The sequence below is a fragment of the Balaenoptera musculus genome, chromosome 11 (assembly GCF_009873245.2).
Source record: "Balaenoptera musculus isolate JJ_BM4_2016_0621 chromosome 11, mBalMus1.pri.v3, whole genome shotgun sequence".
Lineage (NCBI taxonomy): Eukaryota > Metazoa > Chordata > Mammalia > Artiodactyla > Balaenopteridae > Balaenoptera > Balaenoptera musculus.
Window position 1 is genome coordinate 48,428,253 of NC_045795.1, and position 15,502 is coordinate 48,443,754.

A 15,502-nucleotide genomic window follows, 5' to 3' on the forward strand; every position below is an offset into this window, starting at 1 on the left:
CAAGTTCTTTGCAACTGAATAAAACCAGTTTTCTTCCGTATCTGTCTTCCGTCTTTTCGATTTACTTACATTTGTATATGCTGACTTTGCTGCTCCAAATAAATTCTTGAATTTACCTCTGTCATCTCTCGACTTAATCTCTTATGAATTTAGATATCTGAACTTGTATTGAAGTTAAAAGTCCAAAAATCCAAATAATATGACCAACTTTACTCAGCTGATAAAGGAAGGAACAGGTGGCTACCTTTCCCATCATCAAAAGCATGAAAAATGTATTAAGCCAGCTAGATTTCTCATATTGACTCCTCAGTGGAACAACAATAATCTTTCCTAGAAACATTTAGCCTTATATAGCCTTCTCAACTTTCTAGAAGTGCTTATTTTCTGTTAAAGAAACCAGAGTCAGATCATTGTCTTTAAGCCAAAATACAAGGCTCACTAAATTGCCTTCAGGGTCATATCCCTTATGAGTAAGGCTTTCTTATATAATGAGTCTTCTATGTTGAGGTTCTTAAATTAGTAAACAGTTGCAGAGTAACTTTCTGGTACATTCTTCCATTAGGGAATGATGAAGTCCAAAACTCAGAGCCATATAACTGAAAGTCTACAATTGATATATTAACTGTTCTTTTCTTTAATTTCTCTACTTTTAAAAAAAATTTCTTTTAACCAATTACCAGGAACAGTCTGTGATTCAGGCAAAACCCTAAACAATGCAGATTGAAATGACTTTGAAAATAAATTCCAGAATTACCACTTCCTCACCATTTTGTTCAGCTCACAGGATATGAACTGATTGTGTCACATATTTAACCATCCTCTTCTCCTGGCTCTCCCACCTGCTTGTATGATTCTATTTTTAAACAGAATCCGAGCATCTGTCTGTAATAAATATGACATTTGTTTTCCCATAAACACATATTCCCTAAAAAACAAGCAAATGTGGAGTAGAAAATAGCAGCCAAGTATGTTAACTGTCATTTAGGCTCAGGTCTTGATATCCATTCATACCGTTACTTAAAATCCTTTAAGCCAATCCTGACTTTTTTAAGGCTCAGAGCAAATGAGCACATGGCTGATTTAAACCCATCTCCCACTTCTATTTAACATCCCCAGGTGGAGCAGGCAGCCTGGCTAGAGCTGTGGGAGACAGCAGCCCTGGAGATAAGCACGGGCCTTAAAAATTATCTACTGACCCAGTGCTCACTTGCTTCCTGTGCTTTATTTCATCAATATATTACTAATACTTTTACAGAACAATGAAATAATTTCTTGTTGCAGACTTAAGGATATATTCAGTTTTGCAAAATAAAAATTCTACAGCTTGAAAGCAAAATATGTAAAATAAACTGTACACAATAAAATTAAGGTTTTTTATTTTTTTAATTGTGCTAAAATATATGTAACATAAAATTTACCATTTTAACCGTATATCCAGTAGTGATTTAAGTTTTTAACGGCTGATTAATAATCCTAGAAAAAATTTTCCTAAGCAATGTAACTATGACCTAATAGAGAAAATGCCAGATGGTAGTTTCCTATCATTTTCAACACAATTTATTTCTTATGATAATGACCTACAAGCTCTTCATAACACCATCTTGGAGATTTGTGCAACAGAATGCCTTTTAGTGAAACATCATTTTATAGTCATTGAGCCTGTGAATTCTGGAGCCAGTTTGCCTGTGTATGAATCCCAGCTCTATCACTTACTGGCTGTATGAACTTGGGCAATGTCTAAACTCAGTGCCTCAGTTTCTTTATGTGTAAAATAAGGATAATAATAGTACCTACCTTGTAAACTTGTTGGGAAGTAAAAAAAGTTGTTTGTAAAGTGCTTCAGACTGTGGCTGACACTTAGTACTATATAAGCATTGGCTAAGTTAGTAAATAAAAATAACAATGGACTCTTTAATAGTAGAATTCCTTTGGACATAAAGTACACAGTCAACTCCTCCCTATTATAGGTAGAGTTTCTGTCTCATTTTCTTGGACTACAGAGACTAAATGATAAATGTTTATATTCTGATCATTTATGACATTGATAACCAACATTTAAAAATGCTTTACATTTTATAAAGTACCTCTTACATATGCTATCTCATGTGATCTTCATTTATTGTTAAGAAAGTTAGGGCTTAGGTTAAGTGACTTGCCTGAGGTCACATAGCAGCAGAACTGGGACTGAAGCCCAGGTCTTCTGACTGCAAGCTCCAGGCTTTTACATTATATGTCAGCCTGATTGAGGCTTACATTGGACCATCTGTTTCTAATCTTCATAAGCATACCAAATTCATAATAAGCTCTCATCTATAAACTGGAAAATCACAAAGCCCTTCTTATTGGTCTCCTGTTGTTAATTCAGTCAGCTTGATTAATTAACTTAACCTTTGACCAGGGCTTTTCAAAGTTGGACAAAGACGTGAAAGCTCTCTCCACGTTTAGTGCATTGATTCTCAGCCATAGATTTTGGGCCTCTTCGTGGCTGTCATTAAAACCTAGTATTTATTATTTCATTCCCTTGTAATTCTCTTAGAAGTAATTGGTTATTATTAACGTTGGTATCCTGATGCCAGGGTTTGTTTTGTTTTTTTGTTTTACTCTGTTTTTGGTTCCCAAACTTGCTCATCATCACGTTCTCCCACAGAGCTCTTTAAAAATATATATTCCTGAACCTGCATACTAGGGAGTGTTCTGAGAATCTCTACAGTTCCTCAGTGAATCTCAAGAACCACTGTATAGCAGATTTTCTCACCATAATACCTATTTTCTGGTTTGCTAGAATTAGCTAAAAAAGAGATATATGAAACAAAGATTATTTTACTATGTTTACTTTGTGAAATTTATGAATGTATTTATGAGTTTGTGGTGCTAAAGAAGCCACGCAAATCTTTAGCAAAATTGTGATGTTAGATTCCCCTGTCCCTTTAATTAGTGTCTCTCTTTGGTGGTGACTGATTGTCTCCCTGCTGTGATATCTGGAGCCCTCTTTCTTTCTCTCCTCTCAAAATCTGGTTTCAGGTCCACACACTAAATGACAAATGTATTGGTTGTATAAAAATTGTTTTCTAAATGATGTCAGTCGAGATAACAGACCAGCCTAAAATGTTAGACTAGGGCTTCTTTAAAATCAACATGCAGTGGTTGTTTATCCATCTTGGTAGGAAAAGAACTTAGATATTCAAAATACTTAGAAAACATATGTTAAAGTCTAGGTTAATAAAGAGCTTATCTAGTAGCCTGTGATTTTTCTGATTTGTCCATTGGGGCTGTTTTACCTAAAACTGCTTGGCTTCCTTCCCCTTCCCCACATCAAGGTTCAGGGTATGCTCAGGCCCTGGCATTGGTAATTCCCATTGTTTCAAGCCAAGTAATGGAGTCACGCTGTAAAGATTTGACTCTCACATTTTCTTATTCTTTATTTTCTGCCTAATTTCTCTCCTAGTACTCATTGCATTCTTGGTATTATCTTTCAACTTGATGTAAAGGATCAGACTAAACAGAGCTAGAACTTTTTTGGGGGGTGGGGAGGTCAACTTAACTGGTTCACACTTTCTAGTGGTATAGGAAGCGGGGAACCTAAGTTATTTTGATCTTAAAATCCTGCTGAGTTAGAGTAAGCAAATTCCTATTTATGATTTCGAAAGCATTATTGCTTCAACTGTTCAATAATTTGAATGAGCTATCTAAATAATCCAGAACCTGTGTTAAAGACAGCAGGTGAGAAGGGAGACAGGTGTTAGGAAGCCCAGGCGTGTGTCGTGCACAGGGGTGGCTGTGACTATCTTCTAGTTGGCATCAAAGGAATGGGAATGTTCTTACTGTCGAGATTACTGGTTGCTGTTGCAGAAATCCAATTTAAGGAAGACAGGATAGCCTTGTTATTAACTTTCTATTGGATTGCTTTAAGTGAAAACGATAGCTTTGGCCTGATAGTAAATATTTAGAAGGGTGCGTCATGGGTAGAGCCAGCGAGGTGCACTGGAAGCTTGAATGTATAAATAGCAGCGGTCAACACGAATCCCCAGGCAGAGGACTTTATAATAGGTGGCGGTATTGATCCTCAAACATTTAGGAGAGATGCATTACGAAGGAAAATTATTTTGTATTTCTTTAGGTTATGAAATCTGTAACTAATCTCCCCATGTTTCTAAAGGCATATTATAACTTAAAGTAATGAAATAAAGTAATGGTCAATATTTGAAGCCATTTCAATGAGTTTATGAAACCCAATAAAGCAATCTAGGTACTTATGATTCCGGTTTTCCAGATTTTTAATATATGTTCAACATTATGTCTGAAAGATAAATTTTCTAAATTGTAAATACTTTTATTTGCAGCTAACTTTTATGTCTATATCATCAAAATTTGAATTGATAATTTTGGATAGTAAATGCTATATTGTACCTACAGGATTTTAGTGAGGCTCTACTGTCCCCCCAAATAGGTCGTATTAAGCATTTGATTGAATTTAGTTTTAAAATTAAGTACTATTTTTTACATAACATTCAAAGTACTTGAAATTATGCCCACTTTTTTTTTTCAAGAAAAAAATGCCGCTAATATCATAGGATAAATCAGTGGCTCATGAAGTACTTTAAAGATCTGCATTCTTATAAAAAATGTTTACTATCATCTTAGAAGTAATATCACCATATTATAATGCTAGATAGTCATCATGCTTATACATTTTTCTTTTACCTTTCTAGGGATAATAACATAATTCAGGATTGTAGCCCAGCCTTTTAGTTTCATCCCCAATTTCCTGTCTGGGCTTTCCCCATGCCACCCTGAATAAAAAATGTCTATTTATAATACTCAAAATATTTACTGAGCTCCTATTATTTCTACTAATTCTAGGCTCTGAAGTGATCAAAACAGACAAAATTTAAATGCTGTCACGAGACTTAAATTAGTGGGATGAGACACATAGTTAACAAGTAAATTTTTTAAAAAAAGATATGGTATGTTAGTTGTTGACGAGTGCCATGGGGAGAAATGAAGGGAGAGCAATAGGTAGGTAGAGTGAAGAAGCAGGGTGCACAGGGGTGGGGAGGAAAGACTCCACCTGCAGAGTCCATGCGCTAGGAAATCCTTCCCCACAGCCAGCCAGATACCAGTGGTTGGTTGATAATAATTCTTGTTTTGATTATATTTTTCTCTTTCACTTATTCCAAAAAGTGGTCAGGCCCCTCATGTTCTTATGTCTCAGGGGCATTTTCTGTTGGGATCTAAAGCAGAGCTTACCTGTCTTCTTGACCTGAGTTCCCTGAGGGTGGGCAGTAATGGGAACGGGGCAGGCAGGAGCAGCTATGCAGGGAAGAGATTCCCTCAGACATGGAAGAGGACAGAGGTCTGCCGGTGCCCTGGGGAGTGGAGCACCTTGGAGAAGAAGAGCACGAGGTGCACCAGGAGGTTGAAGCCACGCTGGCAAGGTTCCCAGCCTTGGAAAGGATCATTTGGACCAGGCATGGCAAGGAAGCTGTTCGATTACCTGACTTCAAGGGACTTGAACAAAGATGTTATTCATGAAAGCCTTATGGGTTGAGAAGTAATGATCTGTCCTCGCTCTTCAGGCACCGTGTATTCCCTTCCAATTTACAGGAACCTAGAGAAAGTAAGGGGTGGCCCAAAAATGAGCAAGATCAAATTTCTTATCCTTGTTGGACAACAGCTGTCACATTCAATTTTATTTAGCAAAAAGAAGGTAATGTGATATTGCTCACACATTTGAGTTTGAGAAGTGAAACTTATCCTGCTACAGCTCCAGATGATTATATCTTGATTAATTTTTATGTGGAGAAGCAATCTTAAAATAGAAAGCAACAGATGATGTGAATTTCTGCCAGATTGCAGATTTCTTTTTACTGGCCTTACTGGGTGGACAAATACATAGGTATTCTTTTCTTTGAATGTGCCACTTCATATTAATATATGGTGATAGCACACAGCATGCTCAGTGAGTTGGAAGTTACTGAGAAGGGACATTCAGCTTCCTACTCAGACCCTAGGAAATGTGAAAATGGTACTGAGGCTCTCAGTCAGCCAGTGATACTTGATTGGAACAAGATCACGTAGGAAAGTAGTTGACAAACTTCAATTTTGGATACAGCTAGGAATTTTCTCAGACATAAGGTACTATCTTTCCCAGCCTAACCATCTGTTTAGTCTCAAACCTCGTCCTTACTCCAAATATTTACATGCTTATTCATCTATCAAGAGCACATCTATCAAGAATTATCTTATTTATGCTCATAAATTCACACAAATTTTTAGACTGTATGTCTTCCTTCTCTTTCTATGATGATTATTTTCCCCCTCTACCCTAAATTTAATAAAACTGATTGAGAAAACTCAAGTTGCCAAAGCAATATAAACATAATGAAAGATATGATAGTCCCTCTTTTTTAAAAAAAATTTATTTATTTTATTATTATTTTTTTGGCTGTGTCAGGTCTTAGTTACGGCACGCGGGATCTTTGCAGCACGCGGGCTCTTCATTGCAGAGCAGGGGCTCCTCTCTAGTTGTGGTGCGTGGGGTTCTCTCTAGTCGTGAACGCGGGCTCCAGAGCGCACGGGCTCATTACTTGGGGCACGCAGGCTCTCTAGTTGTGGCGCGCAGGGTCCAGAGCACGTGGGCTCTCTAGTTGTGGCATGCAGGCTCCAGAGCACGTGGGCTCTGTAATTGTGGCATGCAGGCTCCAGAGCACGTGGGCTGTGTAGTTGGCGGCACACAGGCTTAGTTGCTCTGCAGCGTGTGGGATCTTAGTTCCCTGACCAGGGATAGAACAGCGTCCCCTGCATTGCAAGATGGATTCTTAACCACTGGACCACTAGGAAAGTCCCTGATATTTCTCTCTTGGGATCAAAGAATTTACTGGAATTTGAAGAATGCCCAGCCCTTCCTGTAGTCTCATCTGAAGTCATTGATCTTAATCCTTGACTTCATAAGCTTTTAGCTCCTTGGAAATCTGTTACAGAGCCGCCTTGAAGATTTCCTTCTTAAACAGGTATATTTAAAAGCTTGTCTGTGTTTTGTTTTGTTACTATTGTTTACCTGGAAAACCTGTAGAACTCAAATGGAAAAACTATTATAAATAAAACTATTATAAACAACAGAAGAACTGTTACAAACAATAGGGAGATTCAGTTATGTGGCAGTTGTAAAATTACCCTAAAGCAGTAACAAATGTGAAAATATGAAGGGATAAATAGCATTTATAATAGCAACAAAGCATTTATAATGTACTGGAGTAAGTTTAAGGAGCACGTACAAGATCTATATGAATAAAACTTTAAATGCTACCAAGAGACAGAAAATAAAACTTAAGGAAATGGAAAAATATAATCCTCTTCTTGGTTTGGAAGATTTAATATGGAAGGCTGTCCAGTCTCCCTAAATCAATTTTAATGCAGTCTCAATTTTTATTTATTTTTATTTTTTTAAATTTTATTTTATATTGGAGTATAGTTGATTAACAATGTTGTGTTGTTTCAGGTGTACAGCAGAGTGATTCAGTTATATATATACATGTATCTATTCTTTTTCAAATTCTTTTCCTATTTAAGTTATTACAGAGTATTGAGCAGAGTTCCCTGTGCTATACAGTAGGTACTTGTTGGTTATCTATTTTATATATAGCAGTGTATACATGTCAATCCCAAACTCCCAGTCTGTCATCCCCTGCTTTCCCCAACCGGTAACCATAAGTTTGTTCTCTGAGTCTGTGAGTCTGTTTCTGTTTTGTAAATAAGTTCGTTTGTATCATTTTTTAAGATTCCGCATATAAGCAATATCATATGATATTTATCTTTCTCTGTCTGACTTACTTCACTTAATATGATAATCTCTAGGTCCATCCATGTTGCTGCAAATGGCATTATTTCATTCTTTTTAAAGGCTGAGTAATATTCTATTGTATGTATGTACCACATCCATTAAAAAGGACTTAAAAACCCCCCTACAGTTGACCCCATGAACAACCTGGGGGTTAGGGACGCCAACCCCCTTTGCAGTTGAAAATCCACCTGTAACTTTGCAAATTAGTTCTAGAAGGATGAAAAATTTAAATGAACAGAAAAGAAAATACAAGCATACTAAAAGATATATTAACAGGAGAAGATATTCTCAATACATATAGCAAAGGGCCATATTTTAATATACAAAAATCTCTTACAAATCAGTGAGAAAACAACCAATATAAATATTAACACAGGATTTGAACAGTCATTCCATAGAAAAGAAAATATAAATGGCTTTTTAAAATATGAAAAATTGATGAATAAGTTCTAGGGAAACTAATGTACAGCACGGTGACTATAGTTAACATTAATTACTGTGTTATATACTTGAAAGTTGCTAAGAGAGTAGATCTTAAATGTTCTCACCACACACACAAATAAAGGTTTTAATGTGAGCTAATGGATATGTTAACTAACCCTATATGGTAATCATTTCCCAATGTATATGTGTATCAAGTCATTGTGTAGTACTCCTTAAGTTTACACAGTTATTTGTCAATTATATCTCAGTAAAGCTGGAAAATATATGAAAAATTGCTCATATTACAGAATTCAAAAAATGAAAATGATAATAAAAAGGAAATACAAATTTTTTCCTTAAAAATGTTGGCAGAGATCTAAGTTTGGTAATGGAAGTGTTCTCCAGAGTGTGAGGAAGCATTTGTTCATGGCGTTGTAAATTTTGACCACCTCACTCAAGAGTGATTTCACAAAAGCTTCCAAAATTTAATATATGTATAAACCTGTCATTCAACATCTTAGGAATTTATGCTTCAATACACTTTCACATGGGTAAAGAGGCATACAGACAAAAAAAAATTTTATTGCAGCATTGTTTCATTTTGCAAAATACTAGAAAAAACTTAAATCCATCACAAGGGTGTTTGTAAAATAAATAATGGTACATGCCATACTACGTATTTGGATATACATACATCTATATCCTCATTCCCTTGGGTTTTCTCATCTAAATTCTTGCCTTTAAATATGGTGTGCGTGTGTGTGTGTGTGTCTATGTTTCCTACATTTTATCTGCAGTTCAGTTCTCTCTCCCGAATTCCCTTACCAAACTGCTACTTGGTAGCTTCGCTTGGGTGTCATAATGCGTACTCAGCATGTCTGAACTCTTGATCTCCACCCCCCTCCCATTTCACTTCCTTGACAGCCTTCCCCATCTCAGTGGATGGCAAATCACATCCTCCTCTCACTCAGTCCCAAAGCCTTAGAGTCATCCTCTCTTTCTCTCTTCACCAATCTTCAGTTGGTCAAGAAATTATTTTTGCTGTACCTTCAGATTATATCCAGAATCCTACCACTTTTCACCACAGTGGCTGCTATGACCTGATCTATACCACCATTATTTCTTGCCTGGATGATTGCAGTAGCCAGTCATCCACATCTACACTTGCCTTTGTATAATCTGTTCTCATCAAAGCAAGCAGAGTGATTGTTGTAAAATGTTAAATCAAATCAAATGTTATTCTTCTGCTCAGAACTCTGTAATGGCTCCCATTTCACTCAGAGTAAAAGCCCAAATCCCTACAATGGCCTGCAAGGACCTCCATGACCTGGCCCCTGTTAATTTATTGGACATCATTCCCTATTACTCACTCGCTTCCTCATTCACCCACAACCACCTTCCCTTCTTTGATGCCTCTTGAATAAACTTGTATTCTCCCATCTTAAAGCCTATTTTCTCCGCCTGCAGTGCTCTTTCCTTGGACATCTACAGGGCTAACTCCTTGACCTCCTTTAGGTCTTCGCTCAGATGTCACTTTTTCAATGACAGTTACCCTGACCACTTTATTGCCTCATCTTTTCTTTATTACATAGTATTTATAACCTCTTAAACTGTAGCCTTAACTTATTTGTTATGCTTGTTATGGATTGTCTGTTTCACTGGTTAGAATGTAAGCTTTGTCTGTTTTCTTCAGTGATTGATCCCAAGGGTCTAGAATATGTTGAATAAATCCATAAATGAAGCAATCTGAAAGACAAATAGAAAAACTCAAAGTATATAACAATTCATAGCAGTCTGTAAAAGCAGATATTTAAATGATGTAAATGCCTATAGGTACATACAGTGTCTCTGGAAGACTGAAAGAAACTGGTAATATTGGGTGTCTTTGGGAGAAACACTCAGTACTAGGGATGGATAGGGAGTCACATTCTACACTTTTAGAATCACTTCAATTAAAGAACAAACTAGTTGGAAAAAATACAATGCATAGCTGAGCCTTATTCTGGAATTCAAAATTCTTTATAAAGCAAGAGTCTTTAACTTTCTGAGTTCCTTAGAAGATGTTTAATTGTATTACTACCACTAGGTGGCACATACTTACTGATAAATTCTTAAAGATTCAGAGACACAGGTTTAAAAAATGCTTTTTAGTTCCCCAAACTTGATAGTTTATTTTAGCAATGTATCACATTGGTTTTCCTCAAGAAATGTCCTTGACTTCAGTTGTTTAGTGCTATAACAGCTTATAGGTGATTTTTCACTGCCCATTAATTCTTAGCATCATTATAACATTTGAGTTGCAGAAATGTCTTAAATCTGTAAATGTTAGCTTAGTTATTCTTAAATTAGTTTAAATTTTCTAATGTTTATTGAATTGTGTCTGCCTGTCTTTTCTTTTTCCTAAGAAATAACTTAATAAATGAAATTTAAATATTCTGTATATAAAACTAGGTTTTTGTTTGATAAGTTTTTTTCATTGCTTTTATGCCAAATAAATTAGTGTCTAGGACCACATGCAGTGTAACACCTGTATTCTTTTTGATGGTGCAGTTTTCAAAAAGAAAATCGTGGCATGTATTTTATAAATTGTAACATTTATAAACATTATAAAAACCTTTTGGGGGCAAGCTCTAAAATAACATTGGCAAAATTACTGGGCCAGATAATTTTTATAGTCATTTTTAACCTAGAGATTCTTTGACTCTGTTTTTCTTTTCAAATTATATTTTTTTTAAAAAAATGATTAAAATGATCTTATTTACAAAACAGAAACAAATTCACAGACTTAGAGAACGAACTTATGGTTACCGGGGGGAAGGTGGGGGGGAGGGATAGTTAGGGAGTTTGGGATTGACATGTACACACTGCTATATTTAAAGTGGATAACCAACAAGGACCAACTGTATAGCACAGGGAACTCTGCTCAATATTCTGTAACAACCTAATTGGGAAAAGAATTTGAAAAAGAATAGATGCATGTATATGTATAACTGAATCACTTTGTTGTACACCTGAAACTAACACAACATTGTTAATCAACTGTACTCCAATATAAAATAAAAAGTTTAAAAAATAAAAAGAGAACTAAAAAAAAAAAACTAAATAAACATTTAGAAAAAGTACCGTATTCAAGTAGAATACCATTTATTGAGCGCTTACTATGCCTGAAAACAGTCATTTATTAGATGTGAATGGAATTAATTTTATTTACTACAATAAGAAACTAGGCTTTTCAGTTTTCATCACTTCATTATCATTGCTATGTTACTTAAAAGGGAATCAACATTATTCTGATAAAATAGATTAATATTCACTAATTTGTTACACTGGTGGTCTTAACTTTTTGTAACTTTCTAAATATGAGATAAATCATATTAAAATATTATCTTAGTGAATTAAGACTCTGACCCTTTTGGCTATTAACATGCAAAATTTCCACAACTTTGCTATATTCTAAAATACTAATAAAATAATAATTAGGTAACAAAATCTAAGGAATATATGGTACAATGCTTAGATTTAGTTCCAGCTCAACAGCTAAATCAAGTCGATGTTAAAACAAAATTATATGCTTAAACATGAATCTTATTATTTTTCTGTCTTTCTTTAGCCAGGAACATGTAAGAATAAAAAGAAGTGGTATAAAAGTGCACTACAAGAAGCATACCTCCTCTATGGATGCTCTCATGAGCAAAGACTGGAAAGGTGCTGCCTATCAAAACAGGGTACATGTGATTTTTTATTCTTTACCACCTCAAAATAAGGATTTATTCAGGTGCATGCTTTCCAAAATATGTTTGCACATTTAAAAATTTCTCTCTCCTTTTCATAGGAAAATAGTATATCTTTGTCCAATGAAAAATCATTCTTATATTGGTTAATAGTATGCATTTTTGCCCTCTGAAACTATTTTCCATGACTAAACATGCACTCTATTTAAATGTAGGTGTTTTAATTAGTGCTCTGTCATCTTTGTTCTTAGCCTTTCTACATAGGTCCTCTTGTGTATTTCAAAGCATGTATTTCAAAATTAGAAGCCATGGCTTTAAAATATATTCCTGGAGTGAAACTTTTACTTGGATGTGCTATATTATTTCAGAACAAAGTATTTTTCCAAATGTTTTATTTTTAAATAAATTCAAGGCAGAGATAGAAAAATAATCTTCAACTTTTTTAATTAGGTGAAAAAATATGATAATATTTCAAGTCATTTTCAAGGAAAGTTCTCTTGAATCATAAATATTATGGTTTATGGATAGCTTTTTTAATGAATTGATCATAAGACATATAGCAGGTAGAACACATTTTTAACTCTAAAAAGAATGTGATAGTTGCATGGAAATGATTTTTCAATAAACAAATATATTAAAAATTTTTTCTGCTTAGTGATCATAAGAATTTTTTTATCTTACAAGGCCCCTTCTCATTTTATCCACCTTAAGTTCTAAAACAGATTATTCTATGGGAGGATCTGGTCTTTGGTGCTAACTGAATTTTAAAGTAAGAGTGATATTTTTTATCCTGTGAAAAAGTTTAATATATATATTTTTAAAACTTATATGTAAAAACATTTTACTTGAACAAAAGTTTAAGTGTTAACCTAGCCACCTAAGTTTCGATTTTAAAGCATATAAATAGGTTTAAAAAGAGTGGAAAAAGAATGAAAAGCAAACTACTCTGGTCAAAAGACATTTATTACCACAAATGTGATTTTATTCCTGTGCTGAAAATATAATGTCTCTGTTTATTAGCCATAAAGGTTGAACTCACTTTACTGTCACAAATGCAATTTTACACTTTGCATGGGCTATACATTTGTCTTGTGTAACCAGAGTAAACTTTGAAATATTTAGTTTTTTTAAACATTAATATTTTGAAGTAATATAATCTGTTACTTTTGAAAATTATATTACAGCCATTTTACACTAGCAATATCCTGCTTTCTCAATAAGTTATGGAACTATGCCGTTGCCATTGTTGTGTGTGCCAGGGCGTTTATGTCTGGGTCCTTTGGCATTCTTACTTGTCCAGAGACTCTCGAGCCGGGTTATAGCTGATCGGTTTTGCAGGAACAGACCATTTTCTAGCTGAAAGTCTGATGATTTTTGCATGCAGAATTTGTGTAATTCAGTCTGATTATAGAGAGCCATATGCCTAAGGACTGTCATTTTGTGCCTGAAGTAGCCCAAATTGACGGGCACGAACAGACTTCCAGGAGCTCAGTCTTTACCATCAGGGGCTCGCTCGCTGCATACTCACTCTTCACTGTCTCCAAAATAAGCAGTTTAGTCCTGTGCCTGCTTAGCTTCCAGGGTGGATTCTAGGACGTATTCAGCTTCTAACTGTATTCAAAGTAGTTTTGAGAGGTAATTAACCATTATTCAGATATTTTACAAAAGGTTAGTTGCTTAGAGGCAAACCATTTATTTCATTCCAGCAACTTTGAGGATTTCTTTACCCCCAAAATTCATTCTTCCAACCCAGAAATAATTACTACTAATTTTTTTGGCCTAAATTCTTCCTGCCCTGGAGAAATTGGCCCACTATTATGTTTGATGCAATTGTTTCATTGTTGAAATCTACAGGGTCAGTCAATGATACATAAGTATAGACCCAGTCATAGTATAACAAAATTCCATGTCCTATACACATGATTTGGTTACCGTGTTTTTGTTGTATTAACTATTACTCCAAATCAGTGATTCTTCTGTTGGGTCTAGAAAACTTCTTCTTATTTAGGAAATTCATTATTTTTTATTTTTAGTTGTATTTTTTAAATGAATAGGGTATTACTCATATAGTCTCTTCATAATTTAGCCTTAGGATTTTGTATTATTTGTAGGATGAATATTTTTTATATATTCTACATTTTAGAGTAGATGTCCTTATCTCTATCTTTGTTTCTCAGAATTATTTATTTCTAAATATACTAATTTTTTAGAGCACTTTTAGGTTCATAACAAAATTAAGCAGAAAGTACAGAGTTCCCATATACCCCCTGCCCTACACACGCACAACATCATTCACTGTCAACATCCTGCACCACAGTGGTTCATTTGCTACAATCTATGGACCAACACTGACACATCATTATAACCCAAAGTCCATAGTTTACATTAGGGTTCACTCTTGGTGTTGGACAGTCTATGGGTTTTGACAAATATATACAGTGACATGTATCTACCACTTTAGTATCATACAGAATTGTTTCATTGTTCTAAAAATCCCCTGTGTTCCACCTGTTCATTCCTCTCCCAGCCCAATCCCTACCCCTCTGACTGGCAACTACTGTCCTTTTTTTTTTTTTTTCCAAATTTATTTTTATTGGAGTATAGTTGCTTTACAATGTTGTGTTAGTTTCTACTGTACAGCAAAATGAATCAGCTATGCGTATACATATATCCCCTCTTTTTTGGATTTCCTTCGCATTTAGGTCACCACAGAGCATAAAGTAGAGTTCCCTGTGCTATACATTATGTTCTCATTTGTTGTCTATTTTATACATGGTATCAGTAGTGTCTATGATCAATCCCAGTCTACCCATTCCTTCCACACACACCACCCTTTCCCCCTTGGTATCCATACATTTGTTCTCTACTTCTGTACCTCTATTTCTGCTTTGCAAATAAGATCATCTATACCATTTTTCTAGATTCCACATATACGTGCTAATACACGATATTTGTTTTTCTCTTTCTGACTTCACTCTGTATGATACTCTCTAGGTCTATCCACATCTCTACAAATGACCCAATTTCATTCCTTTTTATGGCTGAGTAATGTTCTATTTTATATATGTACCACATCTTCTTTATCCATTCCTCTGTTGATGGGCATTTAGGTTGCTTCCATGTCCTGACTATGGTAGATAGTGCTGCAGTGAACATTGAGGTGCATGTGTCTTTTTGAATTATGGTTTTCTCTTGGTATATGCCCAGTGGTGGGATTGATGGGTCATATGGTAGTTCCATTTTTAGTTTTTTAAGGAACCTCCATACTGTTCTCCATAGTGGCTGTATCAATTTACATTCCCACCAACAGCATAGGAGGGTTCCCTTTTCTCCACACCCTCTCCAGCATTTATTGTTTGTAGATTTTTTGATGATGGCCATTCTGACCGGTGTGAGGTGATACCTCACTGTAGTTTTGATGTGTATTTCTCTAATAATTAGTGATGTTGAGCATCTTTTCATGTGCTTCTTGGCCATCTGTATGTCTTCTTTGGAGAAATGTCTATTT

At 35.2% G+C, this 15,502-nt stretch overlaps 1 protein-coding gene across 5 annotated transcripts in view; it reads left to right on the forward strand.

Moving 5' to 3' along the window:
* Positions 1–15,502, forward strand: part of ZCWPW2 (zinc finger CW-type and PWWP domain containing 2) — a 140,137-nt gene that overhangs the window by 82,642 nt on the left and 41,993 nt on the right. For all 5 annotated transcript variants that reach the window (XM_036869968.1, XM_036869973.1, XM_036869969.1 and 2 more), the window contains one exon: positions 11,874–11,988. In XM_036869968.1, coding sequence (XP_036725863.1) covers positions 11,874–11,988 — 115 coding nt within the window. The remainder of the gene's footprint in view (positions 1–11,873; positions 11,989–15,502) is intronic.